The sequence below is a fragment of the Zingiber officinale genome, chromosome 1A (assembly GCF_018446385.1).
Source record: "Zingiber officinale cultivar Zhangliang chromosome 1A, Zo_v1.1, whole genome shotgun sequence".
Taxonomy (NCBI): Eukaryota; Viridiplantae; Streptophyta; class Magnoliopsida; order Zingiberales; family Zingiberaceae; genus Zingiber; species Zingiber officinale.
In genome coordinates this window covers 81,541,449-81,565,014 of record NC_055987.1, presented here as the reverse complement: position 1 = coordinate 81,565,014, position 23,566 = coordinate 81,541,449, and the positions used below count along the sequence as shown (strand labels likewise).

Genomic DNA, 23,566 nt, shown 5'->3' with positions numbered 1-23,566 from the left:
CATCATGGATCCTTTCACCAAGGCTAGTACAGGAAAGCATGATAGTCACACTAGGTCAATGGGTATTCGATACCCGCTGATCGATACTAGTGCTAGTGGGAGATTGTTAGTATTAAATATGTACTTAGATGATTGAAGGACTCCGTTTTCATATATCATTACTAATAAAAGCGCAAAGTTGGTTACTATATTTACTTGAGCCCGAATCGAATAAGTATAATAATGTCCTTGGGTAGAGGTTCTTATCACTGATATCAATTGGTTGAAATGATAAGGAGATATCATAGAGAACACTACTCTTACTTATTCCCAATCGCATTAATATCTGAGGACAATATTAATGCGAGACTAGACGAGTCAACAACTACAAGACGTGACGATCAACACGAGATATCGTGTCGGGATACAATCGATATATATTAGAGAATATATCTTTGAATGATCCGCCACGAATGTTTCACGGATCGTCGACGATGAGTGTCTTAAACATTCCGCTGACTATTAGTATGAATAATAGACTTGAACAAGTCACTACGGTTCGCCATTAAGGAGTTGTATGTTTGGTATCGTCAAACGTCGTCAATTAGGACTATAAAGTCGATCACTTGGGTATGCAATGAATTACGCGAGGGATGTGAGTGATGTGATGGGATCTATCCTCCATACGGACAAGCGATATCTCGCGGGCCCCTCGTTAACAGAGAACACAAGAAAAAATGAGTCATACGAGATATTGAACTTATTTGATAAGTGTCTACTGGAGGTCAAGAAACACAAAAATTGATGATAAGAGGACGGATATACTACGCCTATCGATCAATCTAGATATCGAGGATGAGGACCAAGTCACAAGACGACAGCCAACAATATGTTAGTCGATCTCGACTTGTCACTGATAAATGATGACGCTTCGCTGATGCCACTCATTGCTTATGTATCTAAATGGTGATTTGTACATCGCCAACGTTACGAGAACCCATAAGGTCACACACCTAAGAAAAGTTGGGAGACGGGTCCGGATGAATCAACGGATTAAGTGTAATCCGACCGACCATCGAAGTTAGACTCAAAGGATCCAATTGTTGGATTGGATCAATCGAGTTACCGAGAATCAACGGGTTGGATTCATCGAGTGAAATCAATTCACCAGGAAGTGAATGGTCAAAATCAACCATTAGATGGAATGGTTAATTTTGAGCCATCGGATTAAGAAGGGAGACTCTTGGTATACCATGGATGGATATAAATATCATTTTGGATGATATTTTTCATACGATTTTCATTAGATGAAAAGGTATGAGACCTTTAGATTCTTCTTCCTCCTCGCTCTCGCTTAATTAAACTTGAGATTGCTAGACAACCTTAGGTGTTTTCTTCTCCATCTTGCTTTATTTGTGAGGACAAGCAAAGACAAGACTTGCGCGTGGATACCATAGAGGCGCGACGCCGTGATCGTCGAGATCCGAGTTGTCGGGAGATCGTGTGCACGCATCAAGGATATAATCCTATCATGTAACTTAGTATAGATTGTTTGTATGCAATGTTTATTCCCTTCGCATGGATCTGCTGGATGGAGGATCTAGTCAATTTTCGCTGCGCTTCCGCTTGTTTAGCGCGCTAGATCCCAACAATAGAAGTCTTGATGACCAACAAAGAGGAAGATCCATCTAGTGAGGAGGGATCACCAACGAAGATGAAGATCCATCTAGTGAGGAAGATTCAGCATCTGAAGTGGAATCATCTAGTTCTTGAGTTAGAAAAATATATGAATGAAAATTGTGCTTTGACTAGATCAAAGGAAGAGGTGAAATCACTTTTTAAGAAATTTAAGTACTCTAAGGGTACACAAGGATGTGAAGACCCCAGCTTTCCTTCTAAGAAGGACCATTAAAAGAAATACAATAATGGGGTATACAAGTTAATTAGTGCATGTAATACCTAAATATCTAATTATATGGAGAATCTAGAAAAGAGAGATATTATCATAGTATATATTGAATTAATTTAGGATATGTATGAGAAGGTAATGACAAGAGTGAAGACTTCATGCACATTAACCAAAACATTCCTATAAAGATTAGTTTATATCAAGAATCAACTCTAAGTCTCTATCTTTTCATACTAATCATGGATGAATTTACTGGACACATCCAAGATACGGTACTACTACGGTGTATGTTGTTTGTAAACGATATTATTTTAGTAAATGAAACATGTAAAAGAATAAATATTAAACTCGAAGTTTGACCAGAAACATTATAAGTAAAAGGTTTTTGGCTTAATAGAGTAAAGACAAAATATTTGAAATTTAAGTTTAGTAATATTAAACATAACGAGATAATTATTAAGATAAGAGATGATGAGTTGTCGATAAGAGTTTTAAGTATTTCGGATCATTTTTGCAAAAAGATTGAGAGAGATGCATGTTTTACATAAAATACAAGCACGATAGTTGAAATAGAGGAGAGCATCAAGTGTTCTTTATGATCATAAAGTACCTCTAAGACTTAAAAGAAAATTTTATAAAATGATGATTAGACCTGTTATATTATATGGAGTTGAATGTTGGCTATGATTCGAGCACATAAGCAAAAGATGTGAGTTGCAAAAATGAGAATATTAAGATAAATATGCAAACATACAAAGATAAGAAATGAAAATATTAGAAAGAAAGTCGGGATTACACCTATTGAGGAAAAACTTTGCGAGATACATTTAAGATGGTACGAACATGTACTTAGACGATAAATACTCTATCACAAATGTGCATATCAAACGAGTAAGAGAAAGATCAAAAAAAACCTTAACAATAATAAAATAAGATAAAATTTATTTAAATATAATGATGATATAATAGGAGATAGAGTCAATGGTGTAGAAGGATTTTTATAGTCGACCCCACCTAATGAGATAAGACTGAGTTGCTGTTTTGTTTTAAATGTGACTGAAATCATAGAACATTATAGATTGTGCAAAATCGGCACCAACATAAATCATCAATGTTGAGTTGTATAAAGAATAACACTAATGAGACATGTTCAGTTAGAGTCAAAGTAGGATCAGTTTATTTTAAGTTTTTTTCTCCTTTCATTTTTAGAGAGTTTTTAGAGTATCAATAGTTAGATAGTTCATTTGTATGGTTGTCCACTTTTAATGAGACATTACTTGAGTCATTTGATATCATTACTATAGACTCATCTCAGTACTAGCAAAGTTATACACCCCCATTCAACTATATATTTTCCTATTCTAGATTATCTGCTCAGTGGGGTAAGGTATTATATAAAATCATTGTTGGATATCTTTTACCCATCACTACTAGGGGACAAGCCAAGATTTTGGCTTCCACATCTTTTTATGATGTATGCTTTAATCAATGTTACATATTTTTAGACTCATCATCCATTATGTATGCTATGAAAAGCCTACCTGCCTTATAGAAATATCATCACTGCAATCATTACCTCGAGATATAGATGTCACCCCCAAGGGATCCTCTAGCCTTTGACCACAAGTTATGACCAAATCAGAGTTCAGAAGCTTTCCTTGGACAGGATGACTACCAGAGAAGGGGTCGTTATATGGAAGCCGCGAAGAAGCCTAAAAAAGGATCAACTAATGTCGATGACAAGGAGGTTGAGGAGGCAACACAAATGCCACCACCACAACCACTCAGTATCTTATCCAGATTAGCTAGGAAAGGCAAGATTTCAAAAAGGTTTGATCTTCTCCAAAATGCACAATGTTTACCCATGTAGGATGAGATGTATGAGACGCTGAGAGGATAGAACCTAGAACAACAACCCCCATCACAAAATTAGATTAGAGGGATCCTAATGTAGCAACCTTATGCATTAAAGTTTGACTCATGTTATGACTTGATACCAGATATTGACTCGACTTACATATATATATTTGCATGATCATTTGCTTGTACTTTATGTGATATCACTGATGAATTTTATAAATTATTGATCTAACAAGATTTCATGCATGATAGACAAATACAAAATGTCTACTAGGCTTATGTTTTTGTCATGTATTAGTAGAAGAATGAATGATGTTGAGATATTGATGCCATACATCTACTAAAATTCATATTTTTCACCAAATTAGAAACCTTAGTAGAAACCTCAATTGATTGTTATTGGAGAAAGTCAATAACTAAGTTTAACCAGTTGACTACCTACATAAATTCCTTTATCAAATTGTTCCTCTTAATCTTTGCAATGGCTAACCTACAAGGGGAGTAACACCCAGTAGACATTCTTGAGGGGCAGCTAAGAGAATTTTGATATTATTCTTATTTATTTTTCTATGTGCAACAAAGAGGGAGAGTAAGAAGTCTTAAAGTTATAACATGTTTATCTTCTAAAAAAAGTAAAGGGAAGAAAATTAAGATACACTATAAATGGCAAAGAAAAGGGAGAAAGGATTAAGTTTCTTTCAAAGGAGAAATAGTAGATTTCTCGAGAGAAAATTCTTTGTTTGACTTCTTCCTACCTTTTTTAATCAATTTTTTCTAATTTTAAATGGGTTACCAAACATTAAAGAGGAAGATTGTTGGTGACACCAAATGGTCGAGCCGACTATATTATTTTGATGTGGTTAGCAAAAGTTTAAAGTTAGATTTACATTTGACTAACGTGTGTGTCAGGTATGCAAGTATAAGTTTTCTAGATATCAATGTTGCAAATCCAAATTAAAAAGTTCAAAACGTATTGGCAAAAGTCCAAGTCGGTGAAGGAAGTGTTGGTGCAGCGGGGTCAGCAAGAGGAGAGGGGTGAATTGCCTGCAAAAAAGAAAATACCCTCCTCGTGCTTTCAACTCTTAAAATAGCAACAATTAAATAAAAGCAAATAACTGAAAAGAAGGAAAAGAGACTCAGCAATTTGACTTGATTACAACCTAGATGGTTGTCAATCCAAGGCGGTTGAACAACGTACTAAGAAACTCCTTCTTTGAAGGCGGAGAAGTCTTTTACACACTTAGAGAGCTCAAGAATTGCTAGGAATTGATTACAGAGTTGATTGAATAATTCCTAGCTCCAGGGGCCTTTATATAGCTCCTGGAAATTCTATCTCGAGTCTTGAAGGCGCCTCCAATGAGGTTAAGGGCGCCTCCAAAAGGATATGTGGATAAAACTTTATCCGATTACAAACGACCAAATTGACCAAGTTGAATGCGCCTCCAAGGGCATTGAGGGTGCCTCCAAGGTTGTTGAGGGCGCCCTCAATGCTATTGAGGGTGCCTTCATCAGCTTGATGTTGGAGGCGCCTCCAACAACTATTGAGGGCGCCTCTAGCTATTTTTCCAACTTCTTTCTTCTTCTTTTCAGCTTCCGAAGTTTCGATTACTTGGTTGATTGCGGCCAACCGAAATAGGGCTCACCCGAACCCAATTTCCGACCTTCTCCTCGAGCAGGCTTCCGTCCCGACTTCTCGTCCCTTAAGCTCCTGCACACTTAGACACAGGGATTAAAACCAAACAGGACCTAACCTAACTTGGTTGATCACATTAAAACACCCACGGGGTTCAACAATCTCCCCCTTTTTGATGTGCATCAACCCAAGTTCAAGTTAGGGTAAACCAAACAAGTAATTTAAAGAAATTACAAAACTAACATTTCAAGCATAAAGTTTGCAATTAAAAATAAATTGCAATACTAAGTATAGAATGAATTTATCTATCAAAATTCAGAACTTGAAAAAAAGTTTTAACTCCCCCTGAACTTGTACTAACTCTCCCCCTTTGATCACATCAAAAAATAGGGGGTAAATTTCCAAGTTAATGAAGTAAAGAACAAACTCAAATAATTGTCTAAGTTAAAACAAACTTTTAACACTATTTTTAAGTTAAAAAAAAATTCAAATAATTGACAAGAATTTTAAAAAGCATTAACCGATATTTTATGCTTTATCAGATTGTCAATTAAATACTTAATTCGATAATCAGCTTCCAGGCTGTGGCGAGGCACTAGGCCTTCCTGGTTATTGGATCATCAACCACTTCTAGACAAAGCCTTTTAAGGAATTTCAATATTTAATTTCTTCTGAAAATCTTGATTAACAAAAGTTTTACTCTAGATATGATTTTTGAACCCAACAGAGGTTCTTCCTACTGGGTTAGTCAAAAACTTAGGGGGTACATATTCTTTAGGAATTTTCCTAAGTTGACCTTGGTGATGTCTAATATACCAATTTAATTTACCATAAATTCTCAGTTTTAATTTTTGAAATTTATTCAAGCATGCATGATTAATTTTCAATTTATCAATTTTTATTTTTAATTTTTCATTTTCTAATTTTAAATTATCATATAATTGTAGAGGACATGTTTTTGCTAAATTTAATTTTAATTCAACATTTTCCTTTTCTAGTTTAAACAAATCTTTAGTAAGACTTTTAATAAATTTAAAAGATTGTTTGGGAGAAAAGCCACGTACCTCACTTACCTCTACTTCTGATGCTCCCCCTTCATCGAAGCTTTCTTCTTCTGATGATCCTCCCCCTTCATCTATGCTCATTTCTGAGTTGGTCTCATCTTCTTCTTGGTGGATTGCTGTTAGAGCAACTCTGGCGTAGGCTTCGACTTCAGATTCGGAGGACGATGAACCATCCCATGTGGCCTTTAGGATCTTGTGTTTGGAGGTTATTTGTCTTTGGGACTTCTCCTTATCCCTTTTCTTCAATTTTGGGCAGTCATCCTCTTCCTTGCAATTGTAGCATCGGACCGCCCTTCTCTATTGCTGCTTTCTCGATCGCGATCTAAATTTATTAGTCTTAATAAACTTATTTAACTTCCTTACCATACTCATTACCATCGATCGACGTTGAGTCGGGATCGTCCATCTCACATTAGGGCAACATTGATATTCGACTTCTTTATTTGTTTAGGCTTGCACCGAGATTCGAAGTTCAAAAGTAGAAAAAGATTTTCTAGAGTACTTACCTCAAAGTCCTTAGAGATGTACGATCACCACTAAGGACGCCTTCGTCCAAGTTCCTGGAAGGGCTCGAGGATACCGGATCGAGTCTCGGTTTGTTACTTTCTCCGAGATTGCTTAGTTGAGTTATCAGCCCTTAGTTCTAGCTTCAGAGTCGTTACCTTTTTGCTGTTCATCCGAGATCTGAGTCCCGAGGATGTCGCCTGCTAACTTCGCTTCCTCGAGGTGCCTTCGAGCTCCAGAATTTTTCCCGAGGTTCGTGCGAGTCGAGCCCGATCCGACTTACCTCCTGGGTGGCGACGCGAGGCATGGAACTACTCGCTTTCCATGGCCACGAATCACTTGTCTTTTTCGTCCAGTTGTATTCTTCCTTGTCTTTAGGGACTGCAAAACCGTATTTCATAATTAGAAGAATATCAAATTCTGTTTTGAAGAATACCTCCATTCGGCATTTCCATGTTGCGAAGTCTCCGTCGAATTTCGGGGGATGAATAGTTGCACCGGCCATCGTCTTGATCTTTGTTGGTACAACGGGGCCAGCAAGAGGAGAGGGGTGAATTGCCTGCAAAAAGAAAATACCCTCCTCGTGCTTTCAACTCTTAAAATAGCAACAATTAAATAAAAGCAAATAACTGAAAAGAAGGAAAAGAGACTCAGCAATTTGACTTGCTTACAACCTAGATGGTTGTTAATCCAAGATGGTTGAACAGCGCACTAAGAAACTCCTTCTCTGAAGGCGGAGAAGTCTTTTACACACTTAGAGAGCTCAAGAGTTATTAGGAATTGATTATAGAGTTGATTGAATAATTCCTAGCTCCAGGATAAGGCTCCTGGAAATTCTATCTCGAGTCTTGAAGGCGCCTCCAATGAGGTTGAGGGCGCCTTCAAGAAGATATGTGGATAAAACTTTATCCGATTACAAACGGCCAAATTGACCAAGTTGAAGGCGCCTCCAAGGGCATTGAGGGCGCCTCCAAGGTTGTTAAGGGCGCCCTCAATGCTATTGAGGGTGCCTTCATCAGCTTGATGTTGGAGGCGCCTCCAACGACTGTTTAGGGCGCCTCCAGCTATTTTTTCAGCTTCTATCTTCTTCTTTTCAGCTTTCGAAGTTCCGATTACTTGGATGATTGCGGCCAACCGAAATAGGGCTCACCCGAACCCAATTTCCGACCTTCTCCTCGAGCAGGCTTCCGTCCTGGCTTCTCGTCCCTAGAACGTCGGGCACGTTCTTCTCGTCCACCGGAGTACTCTTCTGCAGCTCTTTCGTCCTTTGGACGTACCGAGCCCATCGGCTCCATTCTCGTGTCGTCCTTCTCGCTAGCTACATTTTCCGCTCAACTTCCTGCGCTCCTAAGCTCCTGCACACTTAGACACAGGGATTAAAACCAAACAGGACCTAACCTAACTTGGTTGATCACATCAAAACACCCACGGGGTTCAACAGGAAGTTGTGCAGATGATAAAGTTGAAAGTTCAACGGATGTTAGAAAATGGAATCTCAACAATAAAGGAAGACTAGCGGCAAGACCTCCTAGCCGACGATAAAGTTACGATAGATAAAGGACAACCAAATATCTATAATGAAAAAGTCCATAAGATAATCTTTTGGCATTTAAGATTGAGAATATTTTAGGCGTGGGTAGCTTTCTTTGAATATTTTGGACATGGGTAACTTGCTTAGAATATTTTAAGCATGAGTAGCTTTCTTTAGGCTAAGATTTGACCAAGAAAAAAAGCATTTCAAGTCAAAGTCAATACGTCAATCAATTGATGATAATTTCGGGTGGATTAATGATAATTTAGAGTCAATTGATTTGTATGGTTAACCAAGAGTTGCAACACATTGATATTTACTCTTAAGATCAATCAACTACAACTAAAATTCAATCAAATAGTTCACTAGACAATTGATGATTAAATTCAAGGATATGATTTGGTTCAGTTGATTAAAGATAAAGACAGGTCCTTAAAAGACACAATTGTCATCCAAGAAATTAACCTTATTAAATCTAGTTCAATGGACTGATGATAAATAAAGAGTTCATTAAAAGACACATTTAGTAGATGACATAGCCAACAAATGATGCAATCATGATTTAAGGAGTCGATAATGAATATATCTAGTTCAATTAACTACTACAGCAGAAGAGTTGCCTAATAACATAGAAATAAGTCCAAATCGAAGTGAACTAGACTTGTTGCAGTCTAATCTAGTCAAGTCGACTAAAATTACAACAATCATCTCGTGATAAAGAAACAGTCAATTAGAGCCAGTATAAATCAAGCAACAATCACCATGGATAAAGTTATAATGGTGATCAATCTCATTCTAGTACCAAAGGCAACTTGACCAAAACATCCACAATCATATACATTCAAGAAATAGCAACAAATGCTCCATCTACAGCAAAGATGATGCTCTTCATTTAAGTTCTTTCATCTTTCACAGTTATCCATTTTTACTAATTATAATTGCTAGTCTTATTTTGGTTTTGAGTATAAAGTTTTCATCTTCTATTTTTCATATATGCAAATTTTTGTAAAAAGTTTCTCCACTTTCATAAGATTTCCAAAAAAGGAAAAAATAGTCAATTTTCGCAGGGCAACTAACCTTACAAGTCCACAAGTCGTGGAGTAGGAACTAGGATTATAAGGGGAAACCCAGTGCACGAAGCTCCCCCAATGCGAGGTCACGGAAAAGAGTTATGAACAATATAAATACTTATATTTATCTTTCTTTTCTAATTAGATTTTCATTATTCATAAAAATATATTTATTTCAATATTTCCATTATATTTTCCTCAAACATATATTTGTATTTTTAAGAATTTTTTAAAACATCTTATTTCTTTTGAATTTTCTTTATTTCCACCGTATTTTTCAAAGAACTTGTAAATATTTCATTTTCACTGCATTTAGATAACTCAATTTTCAAAATAGTTTTGATTATGCTACTCACCCCTTCTAGTATCTCACTAGACCTAAAATGTTAATCCAATATAAATCTAACTTTAAAGTTTTGTCAACCTCATCAAGACAATATGATCCAACTAGACCATTTTGTACGTGACTGTCAACACCTTTCTATATACATCCCTATGTCATGAGTCTAGCCTTGAATCTACTTTTCTTTTTAGCATATATCCATTTACACAATTTTTATTTAATTTTGGAAGTTGACCTAAATTGACTCCTATAGAGATTGATCTCCTCATACCATATCCATATTACACTTTTCTAAACTGTTGTCAAAATTGGTTTCGATGTCCATAACATCCATTCCCAAAGCTTGAGTACTAATTTGGATAAGAATCAATGAATCATTAAGAAAAATGAAATAAAAAAGTAAAAAAGATTTTTAAAAGAATAAGACAATTTGTATTGTTAATTTGAAATTAAATTATATATCATAGTTATTAATAGAAAAACTAAAATCCCATTATGTTAAAAAAACAATTATAGAAGTTATTACTATTTTGACATATAAATCCCTCTCAAGTACCATCTTATTAGTTTAAACTTAAGAACAATTTTAACTAATACAACAACAACAACCAAATATATATTTAAATAAACTTCTAAGTGTGGTCGGCAATGGATCCTCCTATGCTATTGTCCTCTATCTCCTATTATTCATCTTATATTTAAATAATTTTATCATATTTTATCATTGTTAACCAAGTTTCTTTAAGTCTTCCTCATGTACTTTAGTCTTCCTCATGTAATGTATGTATTTGTCATACTTACATATCGTCTAACTAAAGCATTTATCGGTATCTAAGTACATATTTGAACCATCTTAAATGTCTCGGAGTTTTCTCTTAATAAACGCAACCTCGACATTCTCTCTATTTTTTTAAATTTCTTATTTGTTCATTCTCGTATGTTTGAACATCCACCTTGATATCCTCATTTCTACAATTCTTATCTTTTACTCATATGCTCGAGTAATAATATAGCATTCAGCTTTATATAATCTAACTGCTATTTTTTGTAGAACACCCCTTGAACTTTTAGAGACACTTTACGGTCAAAAAAAAAAAAAAATCTAACGCTCTCCTCCATTTCAACCATCTATTATATTCTATGTAAGACATCTCTCAACCCATCTATTCTTTTGTAAAAACAATCCTAAATACTTAGAACTCTTATATCACTCGTCATCTCTTATCTTAACAATTGTCTTACAATGTCTAATATTACTAAACTTAAATTCCATATATTCAGTTTTTATTAAACCTAAAATTTTCACTTCTTGTGTTTCCCACCAAAATTCAAACTTAGCTTTGGCTTCTTCATGTGTCTCACCTATCAAAACAATATTATCTGGAAACAACATACAAGATGATAACTTGTCTTGGGTGTGTCTAGTAAGTTCATTCATGATAAGTGTAAAAAATAAGAACTTAGAGTTGATCCTTATTATAACCCTATCTTTATAGAAGGCGCTTTGGTTAATACACCTAGAGTCTTCGCTCTTGTCATTACTTTTTCATATATATATATCCTTAATTATTTCAACATAAGTTATGCTAATACATTTTTTTTTCTAAAATTCTCCATAAAATTTCCCTCGGGACTGTCATAAGCTTTAATAGATAGATGAACACCATGTGTAAGTGTTGCTTCTTTTCCTACTACTTTTCAATTAGTTATCTGAAAAGTTTTTAACTGATAATAGACTAAATTATAAACAATTCCAATTTATTGAATTCCTACCAACACAGTTTTAATTTATAATTATTAATATAAAACTAAATTATTAGAAGATGTACTGGTAGTTCCCTACCCATCTATCCAACCAAATCCATATTAGAATTATTAGAATGATAAAAGTTATCAATAACTTGACATATTAAAATACAATTTTAATTAATTGAAACCATATTAAACTCTTCAATTTCCACCTCTCTTAACCTTTCCCTCATGCCCTCATCGATACCCTCTTCTCTTCAGTGACTAATCATCACCTGACTCAACAAAACCATGACTATATTTCTCCTCTTCAGCAACATGTATCCCATTTGGCAGCATCCAATCACCTCACGACTCCCTAACTTAAGTTTCCAACACTCTCTCCTCTTCTTGTTTCTGCTTCTTTTTTTCGGTGATGCAAACTAACACCATGAGCTTCCAGCACTAGTCTCTCCTCTTGATGGAAGCAAAACAAGGTTTTTCACTTCTGATTCCTTCCAAAGGAACAAATTGTCAACTCCTTTAATTTTTTGGCATGATTTATACATTTGTTTAATCTCAATCGTTTAATTTTTTTGGCATGATTTCCCCTATTCGCCCGCGTCCGTCTCGGATGCATCGCAAGCGGCGTCGGAGGAGTCACTAGACACCACTGGTAGCGCCGGAAGCATCGCTGACCGCCACCGGAGGCACCGGAAGCATCCCACCACGCCTTTGGCATCGGAATCATCCAACGGTGCAAGAATCATCCCTGGACGCCACACGCCACCGACGACGCCGAAAGCATCCCACGACACATTCAGCGCCATTGAACCCCGTGATCTGCCGCTGCCCGCTGCTGTGAGAAAATTATATTTTAGATTTAATTAATTTATACAATTCACAAGATATGTGTGATATTTCAAACATGCTTTTATAAAACCTAATTAAATTATCCCAATAAAATATAGAAAAAAATATTTAAAATTAATTTTTTAATTAATATTTGAAAAAAATATTTTTTAATGTTTTAAATTGTATTTAAAAATTTTTCAAAAATTATAATAAATCTAATTTATATTCTAATATTTTTTTATTATTTTAAATTTTATTTAAAAATTCTAAACAAATTATAAAAATTCAGATATATTCTAATATTTTTTATTATTTTAAATTTCATTTAAAAATTCTAAAAAAATTATAATAATTCAGATTTATATTCTATAACTCTAAAAAAATTTTAAATTTTTTTTAAAAATCTAAAAAAATTCTAATAAATTAAATTTATATTCTTATATTTTTATTATTTTAGATTTTTTACTATTTAATTGATATTTTTTACTATTTAAAATTTATATTATTTAAATTAATAATTAATTAATTTGTATAATTATTATATGTAAAGTAACATCTTTGTGTTAATTTATATATTTATTATAGATAATATTTTTTTATCTTAGAATTAATTTGAAATTTGGATCATAAATATTAATATATTTAACTTTTTACTTTTCAAATTCTTGTTTCTTGAACATATGAAATATATATTTTTGTCTTAGAATGTTTATTTGTCGTATATATTTTTTGTCTTAAATATCTTTACTTCATTTGTCTATGAAATATTACTTGTCCTTTATTTTAGAAGTTTTGATAAAAGTATACTGTTAAGTTTATGATTCCTAATAAAACATTTATAATCGTGTACAGTTCTGATCATTCTAAATTAAGAAAGTTCAAATAATATTTTTAGGAGATTGTTTTAAATTTCAAGAAGTTGCTCATTATAGTTTATATACTTAATTTGTAAGTTTACAATAATAAATATATTCTTGACGTTATAAAATGATGACCATTACTTGGAACTGTGTATTATTCTTAATTTTTTATAATGCATAGGTAATGACACCAAAATAGCAATCTCATGATCCATCTTGGAAACATGCACGCCGATTAGAAAGTCAATTCCATTGACAATTGGCAATGTTTGCGTTGCGATATGATTGGACGCGGCGGTGAGGTCACACACCTAAAATAACATCTTACTGGTGGATATGCGGATGTGTCTAATTGTCCAAAAGTTTCTCAAGAAGTTCGTTGTGAAATGAAAGAGGAACTTGATGGCAAAAAAACATTAAAATATAAACAACAACGACGAAGCTCTAAAGAACCAATCTATGATGAATTTGAAGGTCATGGTGAAGTTCCAAATGACAAAAACTTTTTAGCAGCTCTCAGTGCACTCGAACTCAATATGACTATGAGCAAAATATACGACATAGAAGTAGCTCTGGTGTTAGTGGAAGTGGCTCAACTACTGCAACAATATTAGGAAGGAGTGCAAGTGTTCGTATTACTTCAACACAAGGTGATATTGGTCGTTTTTTTCCTTCTATGGGATGAAGACATGCAATTGATATTGCTGATATTGATCCACTAGCATTCCTAGACCAAGCTAGCAAACAGACTAGGATTGATGATGCATATTCAAAAGAGAAGAAATCAATCAGTAAAAGTATTGCTAGATTTTTTTCACTTTAATCATATTCCTCCTAATGCAACAAACAACAATACTACCATAGCATAGTGTCCAACATCTAAAAATCTAGTCTTGATATTCAACCTCCGACTACATATGAAATTGTTAGTCCATATTTAGATGAACAAGTGGAGGAGATCAAGACTTGGATCCTATCATGCAAAAAATCAATAGAGCTTATATGGGGTTATGTTGATGTTTTATTAATGCAACAACAGACTATCATGATGCACCCTACATATATCGTTTAATGGATAGTGTAGTTCAAGAGATAGGTGCAGAACATATAGTACAGGTGATTACAAATAATGGTGTAAACTTTAAGAGGGCTGGAGAGTTATTAGAGAAAAAGTATCAAATATTATTTTGGACACTATGCACAACACACTATATCGATTCAATGATGGCAGATATCAGTAAGCTCGATATAGTGAAGAAGGTAGTGAAAAAGGTCAATCTTTAACAAAATTCCTTAATAATCATCATTGGGTTCATGAATTAATGAGAAAATTTATTGATGGAGAGATTCTGCAACCAAGAGTGACTAGGTTTGCCACTTACTTTCTTCTGTTAAAATTGTTGAATAAAAAAAAGTCAGATTGAAGGTCATATTCTCTTTTGAGGATTAGGAAGCATCTCGATATTCTAACATGACCGAAAGTAAGGAGGTGCAAAAAATTATTATATTTGTCTGATTTTGGGACTATATTGCATATATTTTTATAGCAGTAGAATCATTTCTACATAAAGTCGATACGGACAAGAAGCTACAAATGGGCAACGTTTATCGTATAATTCATGAAGCAAAAGAGGAAATTAAGAGGCGCATCACCAATCAAGTATCAAATTACATTGATATAATCACTACAAGATGGGATGATCAAATGGGAAAATATATTCATTTCGCCGGTACGTATTTTTTAATAACAACGAATTTTTAATATTGTTATTAATAATTATATATGTTTAATTATTGTAGATTATTATTTCAATCCGGCATATCAATACTGTTATAATCTTGGAATAAATGATGATTTATTAGTGACGACATGTAATATCAAAAACTACATACAAATAGAGAATCAATTGCTGAGACTATTAATAAAAGTCGATTATTTCGAGAGACATATGATTCTTTTAGCAATCATATTGCAGTGTCATGCAGATATAAAATGGATGCAGGTAAATGTAGTAAAAATTATTACTAATTATTGTCACAAATATAAGTACTATTTTAATTTTGTTATTATTTATCATGGTAGTTATAATATAGAGGATCAGCTCCAAATGTGAAAAAAATTACAGTACGAACAACGTCTTCAAGTGGTTGTGAAAGAAATTGGTCAATTTGCTCCCTCATTCATGCAAAGTACGAAATCGTCTTTCTTATCGTCGCTTGAAGAAGATGGTCTACGTTCATTATAATATGTGTCTTTATCTAAGAGCAATAACAGAAGAGAATGAAGAACAAGGGTATGGTGATGTAGACCCATTTGATATTGAATTTGTCCAAACTGAGAATGATCCAATGATAAATTGGTGGAGCGTTGTTGAGGTTAAGAATCCATTACTTGATGAAGCAGAAGACTCACCATGACCATCTCAATTTCTTACACAATAGATTGAAAAAACATAAGCTAGAGGAGATATCTGTGAGGAAGAAGATGATGATAAAGCTTTTGATCAAGAATTCCAATTTTCTGAATCTCGGTCCAGACATTCTCAAACATTCCAACCCCAAACCCAACCAAAGTTCATAGATAAAGGCAAAAGCAAAGGCAAAGCTCCTGTAATTTTTACTTAAAAATAAAGCAAAAGGCAAACCTCCTACTTTTATGGGAAGAGGTCAATTGAGAATTAGAAAAAATCCACTTGATGTAATTGATAAACAAGAACATAATGACAGTGATAAAACATCATCACCTTCTGACACTGTAATCCGACGAGAAGTTCGAAATGAGGATAGTGATTGATAGTAGTGCAAGTACTCATGGAATTGATAACAGTGGTGATGTATCTTGTGGTAAAAATTATATTCCCCCTACTCTAGCACCAGAGCCATGGACATGCGAGATAAATTACACACATGCAACTCAAGATTATGATTATGGAGCTAGAAGTAGCACTATTCAATATCAACGTCGATATAAGGGTGACAAACAAAAGAAAACTCATAATTATCAAGATATGTGGGAGAGTTTAACTAGATTGATTCTGGTCGAAGTTTATCATACTCACAACCTTCTTATTATAACTCTAATGCATCATATGCTGATCCATCATACCAGAGCTCAGGGACGTATGCTTATCCTTATCCTTATTCTTATCATGTGCCTATACCCGTTCTGATTTCAGTGGTGTCAATTTAAATCCAATATCTAGCGATGAATCGAGACACGCTGATGGGCATGTAGAAAAATCAATATCAATATCCCATGTCATGGGATGATTATTTAATCTGGGCGTTGGAGAACTATGGAGTTGACCTAAATAGAATGTTACAAGAACTAATGCTTCCATCTGATTCACACTCCTTTTGATATTAGTAAGATAACATATTATGATATATCAATTTTAATTCAAGTTATCGATAGATTAATTTTAAAAAAAAACTATATTTAATTATTTTTTCTAACAATATCAAATTGTTCAATAATTGAGAATTTATATAAAATCAATATACAACTTATTTTTAAATTATACACAATAAACATATTTATCTAATAATTATTATATATAAATAAAAAAATTATCGAAACAAGATCGACACGACACAATACGATACCAAAACCATATCGTTCTGGTATGAAATCGAAACCTTGGCACGGGTCGAGATTTTAAACCTTGAAACTAACTACTATGAATATATGAATATTTGGGTACTTGTGTTAGAGCTTTGCTTGAGAGTTTCCTTCCTTTGCTCTCATCTTCTTGTGCACTCAACCTTCATCTATTATAAGAAGTGTGCTTGTAAGAGGTTTTTCCACCTCTAGAACCTTACCGAGAAAGGAGAAAAGTTTAATGGTCATTTGAGGACCTAGGCCATGGATGTAGCAACTTATAAGGGGGGTGAACCATATTAAATCTTAGTGTTGTGGTTTGCTTTCTTATCTCTGTGTCATCGCTACGATTAACTTGTCTTATAGATCACAAACATGAGTAAGAATTACAAAGGTTATTCACCTCTCCCCTCTAGCCAAACCATCTATATTCCTACAAGTTCAACAACCATTCCTCCATTGGTATACCTACCACGTACAACCAAGGGTATTATACTATTAAGATGGCTTGACTAGTTGAGCACCATTAGGGGTGTAATCGAGCCGAGCCGAGCCGAACTCTTGGATGTTTGAGTTTGGCTCGTTTATAATCGAGTCGAGCTTGAGCTTTATTTAACGAATATATTCATGGCTCACGAGCTTATTCGAGCTTTTATCGAGCCTAAACGAGCTTAATAAATATAAATTATAAATTTAAATATTCATTAAAAACTAAATTATATATTTTTAAAAAATTATAATATTCTTGTTAAAATTTATAATTTTATTCTAATAAATAAATTTAATATATTTGTCTATGTTTTTCATAAGTAAAGTGTAAAATCTATAAATTCAATATCAAAACTGTTATTTTTTTTATTTAAAAGTTGATTCATGAGCTTAACGACCATGTTCACGAGCTAACGAGCCAAATATTGTGAAGCTTGAGCTTGGTTTGTTTATCTTAACGAGCCTCACTAAACGAGCTCAAATGAGCTTTTATCGAATCGAGCTTCGAATAGCTCACGAGCGTCTTGGCTCATTTACACCCCAGAGCACCATTGCATAGTAATATCTACTCAAATCCAATTAGACATTATACAACAACCATCTTCAATAAAGCACAAATTATGCGCATCTATTAAGCATGAAGCATCTCATGGTCCTTCATGCCTCAAAAGATTTATGCATCTTCATGCAAGTTTCTCTGATTACTCTTGTTTCTCATGAAATATTATTAGTTATCTTTGTCCCCTTCAACCCGTCCTTAGTGGGAACATGGGTAAAAGAAACCACCAAATTCATCAAGGTTAATACCACTAAAGTAGCAAGAAATAAGATTTTCTTTTACCATCTTCAACATTTGCATTATTGTTTATATTATTCATTGGCTTTGGACAATCTTTCCAATGCCATTATTGGAACAATAGGCACATCTATCCTTTGCAGAAGCCTTTCAATTTGTAGGCATATCTCTCTTCTTGTAATAAGACTTGTCGCCCTTGCAAAAGTTATTTGTAGGCATATCTCTCTTCTTGTAATAAGACTTGTCGCTCTTGCAGAAGTTGTATTGCCATCTTCTTCTTTCAATACAGGTTCCACATTCAAGTTCCAGTTAACTTGTTTGCCTTTCTATTAAAACTCACTATTAACCCAAATCTGATGATCATTGTCAAATTAAATCATTTTTCCATACAATGAGGCAATAGTGAGATAATAATACACTTCAGGAAAAAAATTCACAGAAATGATTATCTTCATTAACTTTTGGGTCTATATTTTGTTGATGAATATGAATCTTATGAACATTCAAATATGTTATCACAGAATATGATGGACTTGTATGAAAAGCCAAAGAGCCTCTCCAACCAAATCTAATGATCATTGTCAAACTTAATCATCTTTCCATACAATGAGGCAATAGTGAAATAATAATACACTTCGGGAAAAAAAATTATCTTCATTAACTTTTAGGTCTATATTTTGTGGATGAATACGATTCTTATGAACATTCAAATATGTTATCACAGAATTAGTTAGACTGTATGAAAAGCTAAAGAGTCTCTTTAACATAATTGATTCCCAACACACACAGCGCACAACTTTAACAACTCCATGATCAACTCTCCATCATAACAGATTATGTACAAGACAAAGCTCAATACAAAAGTTGCCAATGAATTTCTCCTAGTCTTTCTCAGACATCATGTCATAGTAATTTATCTCGCTAAATTGTTCTTCTTCAAACTATGTATGTCTCTAATAATCAAAACAATCTGAATGACTAGGTCCAAGCGAACCACAGTTGATATCAGTTAGTTACGTGGATGTACAGAGCACAAACAAACAAATATAGTTTGATTGATGATCGAAAATGCATTGAAGCAAAGTGAAGCAGGCAACTAACGAACATGAGTTTTCTTCAAAGTGACCATATTTTAGGGAATACAGAGTCAATTCTAAATTCATGTACAGGATAAGTTTCAAAGAACCAAGAAAATGCATTTATATGTACTAATGTGCATATAAACTCTAAAAAGACAGTTTGAACTGTAGGCTAATCAGAAAAATTACTCATAGATGACCATGGAGAATTTAAACAAACGCTCTGAAAGATGCATGTTGGATGCATAGGTTGCAAGGTTGATGACCATCTATTTGGAATAGATTATGCAAGACAAAGTTCATCTATACAAAATTCATAAACACATATATCATACTTTGGACTTACAATATGAATCCTAACTGCTGTGTGCTATTAGTGGTTGTAGGACTTAAAATTAGGAGAATATAAGTTCACCACACAATCTAGTTAGCAAAGAATTGGTATAACAGTATGTCTGTATCTACTGTGACATATAGTCCATATACATGCCATGGTGACCAAGAGAAATGATCACATAACTTGAAAGGAGGATGGAAGAGTAGAAGTTTTAAAGAAAGATAATCTAACCTGCCAATCCAGCACAAGCCGATGAGAAAACAATTACAGGTGGAGCCTGAAAGGGAAAAGATGACATCAACAACAAAGACATTAACTAAATGGATGATTCCTTTTAAGTTATATTCTTTGTCCATAACTTACTAACCAAATTAACTCTAAAACAGCTACAACATCGGGATGTTTTAACATTAAAAAGGATAAATATAATTTTTGTTTGAATGGCGATGCATTAGAAAGGATGGAAGAGGGGTTTCTTTTTGAAAAAATAAGGGAAAAAAAAAGATAATTGATGAAATTCAGGTCAATGCTTTTGGCTTATCTTAAAGCACTTACAAAGGAAACAAATGAGGCATAACAACGATTGAATCCAATAGACAAGATGAAAAATAAATGAATAAAGAAGTGATTGCAGCCAATGCGAACAATAGTACATATATACAGTAGTTGTTTTATATTTGCTTCCATGAAAATCAGTAATTTTCCCTCAAGTGGTCATCATCATCAAAATATGCTAGACCCGCCAAATTAGGAGGGGTAAGCATATATTGAACTCTATGCATCTGAGATTATATCACCAATAACATTCAAGTCTATTACTTTTAATTACTAAGTTTTGCACCATTAACATAATCTGATTCAACTCGTGTACAGTAATATTCAAGTCCTCATATTACTTTTAATACTGAGGATTCTTTGGTCTCCCTCTCTCCCTTGCACTGCAAGTTTATTCAATTCAGCTTATGTAATCGTAAAATCTATAATTATTTCAACATGTCCATTCCATCTCAACATTTTTCTATACTTATTGGAGCTACACGTAATTGCTCAAGAATAGTAGAAATTCTTTTGTTCTTTCTCATCACCCCATCTTAGTATTAATCTCTATTATATTAACTTCTTTTACAGATCACTAACTTTCAAAGACTCAAATCCAAAAAGTATAACATGTGCAACAGTCTCATGAATTTATTCTTTTAGCCTAAGAGACAACTGAATACCATAAGAGATTCAGAAAGACTTTCCTAAAGCATAACACAATTTTTCAGGACCATTATTAACTTTGACTGGACAGCTCTGATTTAGTTCTGCCTAGATATTTGTTCTGGGTCCCTCCTTTATCTTGTTGTACTTTGCATTCTTGTGTAGGCATGGTATTGATGCTATTGGTTTGAATCTCAGTCCTTGAGGCTCTAAGAATTTTCACATTTGCTTCTTATGCATTCATAATCAGGTGATTCATTTTGGCTCAAGGTGTTTATTTGACTTTCAGCGGGAAGATCCAGTTGTTAGTTAAAATATGCAAACAAAGACAGTAGCTAAATTGTCGCAAATAGCTGACTGAGTAAAATAACAATTATGACAATGGAAAACAGCACCATTGGAGAAAATTCTAAGGAGATATGTTTTCAATGTTAATTCAGAAAGGACCAAATATAGACAATTTACCACAGTATTCCTACAAAATTATTTCTCTAGGAAACCAAACAGCATCGATTCCACAAAATTAAATTTCCTATAATTAGTGAAAAAGTATCATAAAACATCTAAGAACAAAGAGTATAAGTTCTGATTTTTCTAACATAAAAGAACAGAAAACACAAAGCTATAATCAATAATTCTTACGTCAAAAGGGAAGAATTAGAAACATGCATTAAAATATGACACAGAGGTACTTACACCAATAAAAAAGTGTAACCACATTGGCCCAGTGACCATCCTCCTAACAATAGGCATGGCTGAAAAGTTGAAGGAAAGGAAATGCATTATAAGAATGAAAAGATAATGTTAAATAATTATGAAGAAAAAATTATTATTTGCAGACCAAAAGAATTTAAAAATAATGATAAGAAAAAAGACACCGTGTGACAGTAATTTTCAAATATGGTTAAAGTCAGTCATCTAAAAATAATGATTTAGTAGTAATAAAGGTCAAACTGAAAACCATGATGTTTTATTGAATATAGAGGTTGATTGAGATTGTAAAATTTCAAAAACAAAATTAAGGGCTCGTTACGAAACAGCATGCTCATGGATGTTTCATTAAAAAGAAACAGATGTTAATATGGAACTTCCACAGGAAAAATTAAATGTTATCTTAAGATCACTAAGTTCAATATTTGCGAAGTATTAACTATTGCAGCTTTTGAAAAGAAAAGGAGCAGAGCCCTCCTAATATGCTGAAATAGACAAATAAAACAGGAAACGGCTAGGACGCTTACACAAAAGAATCTTTATCAAACAAACTTACAAAAATATGGAAAATAAGAAGAGGAAAAAAAAAAAGCGGCTTGAGGGACTTGCAATGGTACCATGGTTAAAGCCATAAAATGCACTTGCAATTCCACCAACAGCAGTGCCAATCTAACAGTAACAAATAAAAGAAAACAATGATTAATTTCTCTGCAACAAAAAGTACGCCAGTTTATGAAGGAGCGACAGTTTTGAGGAATCACCATTGAAAAGCTATCTCGTATCAACGGGGCCACAGTCCAACGGTTCGTTTTCTTCCATCAAATACATCAAAGAATCATCATAGAGCATTTTTTTTTTTGAAAGAATAAAGAATTAGATGATGAGGAAGGAAGCAACAATTAATTACGACTCGCATATTGAAAGAATGAAATTAACACTGACCATATCCTTGGAGAGAGGACCCAAGCAAAGACGGCATCGCTGATTCGAAGGATTGGGATCTCCCATCGCTAAATCAACCTCCAAAATCTTTAGCCTCAAGAAACGCTGTAAAAGCCGCACGCTTCTAGCCACCTCGCTAGAACCCTTGCACGCACTTCTCGAATTGGCCACGGAAATTTCCACGATTTTTAATAATCCGCCTCCATGTTTTGGATTAAAAAGGTAAAGGGAAAATGTCAAAAAGAGACCCTTAGTATCGTTATTTTTAAAGGCACCTTTGTAAAGTATTATCAAAAAGGACATCGCCCATGTTAGAACTCTAGTCCCCTCTGTCTCTCTATTTAGATAACAAAAGCTTTTGATAAGATTAGTAAAAAATTTAGGTGGCGTTTGGTTAGTTAGATATTTTCAATCTAAACTAAAAAAATTATTTTTAAAAAAAAAATAAGAGAAAAAAATTAGATGGGAGAGAAAGTTGAATGTAAAAAAATGAAGAGAACGAAAGTGTGGTGAGAGAGAGCGTGATAAGAGAAATTGAGGAGAGAAAAAATATTATGAGAGGAAAAGTATGATGAGAGAAAATAAGAAGCGGTGTGATGAGAGAAAATGAGAAGAGATTGATGAGAGAGAAAGTATGATGAGAGAGCATGTGTGATGAGAGAGAAAATATAATGGGGGAAAATGAAGAGAGAAAAAATATGATGAGAGAAAATGAGGAGAGAGAGTGTGATGAGAGAGAATGAAATGAGGAAAAGTGTGATAAAAAAATAAGGAGAGAAAGTATGGTAGGAGAAATTGAGAGGAGAGAAAGTATAATAAGAGAGAAACTGTAATGAAAAAAATGAGAAGAGAGTATGTAATGGGAGAGAAAGTGTGATAAAAGAGAAAGCATGATGGAAAAAAATGAAGAGAAAGAGTGTGTGATGGGAGAGAATACAGGGAGAAATGGTATAGAATGTGTGATGAGAGAGAATAATGAGAGAAAAAGTATGTTGAAAGATAAATATAATGAGAAAATGAGGAGAGAGAAAATATGATAAGAGAATGAGGAGAGAGAAAATATGATAAGAGA

The 23,566-nt window shown here is 33.8% G+C and overlaps 1 protein-coding gene across 1 annotated transcript in view; it reads right to left on the bottom strand.

Moving 5' to 3' along the window:
- Positions 1-22,669, bottom strand: part of LOC122026407 — a 32,810-nt gene extending 10,141 nt beyond the window's left edge. The window contains exons 1-5 of the mRNA XM_042585147.1: positions 22,495-22,669; positions 22,314-22,364; positions 22,170-22,221; positions 21,538-21,596; positions 19,870-19,915 (exon numbers count right to left, since the gene is read on the bottom strand). Coding sequence (XP_042441081.1) covers positions 19,870-19,915; positions 21,538-21,596; positions 22,170-22,221; positions 22,314-22,364; positions 22,495-22,560 — 274 coding nt within the window. The 5' untranslated portion in view covers positions 22,561-22,669. The remainder of the gene's footprint in view (positions 1-19,869; positions 19,916-21,537; positions 21,597-22,169; positions 22,222-22,313; positions 22,365-22,494) is intronic.
- Positions 22,670-23,566: the final 897 nt, after the last annotated feature.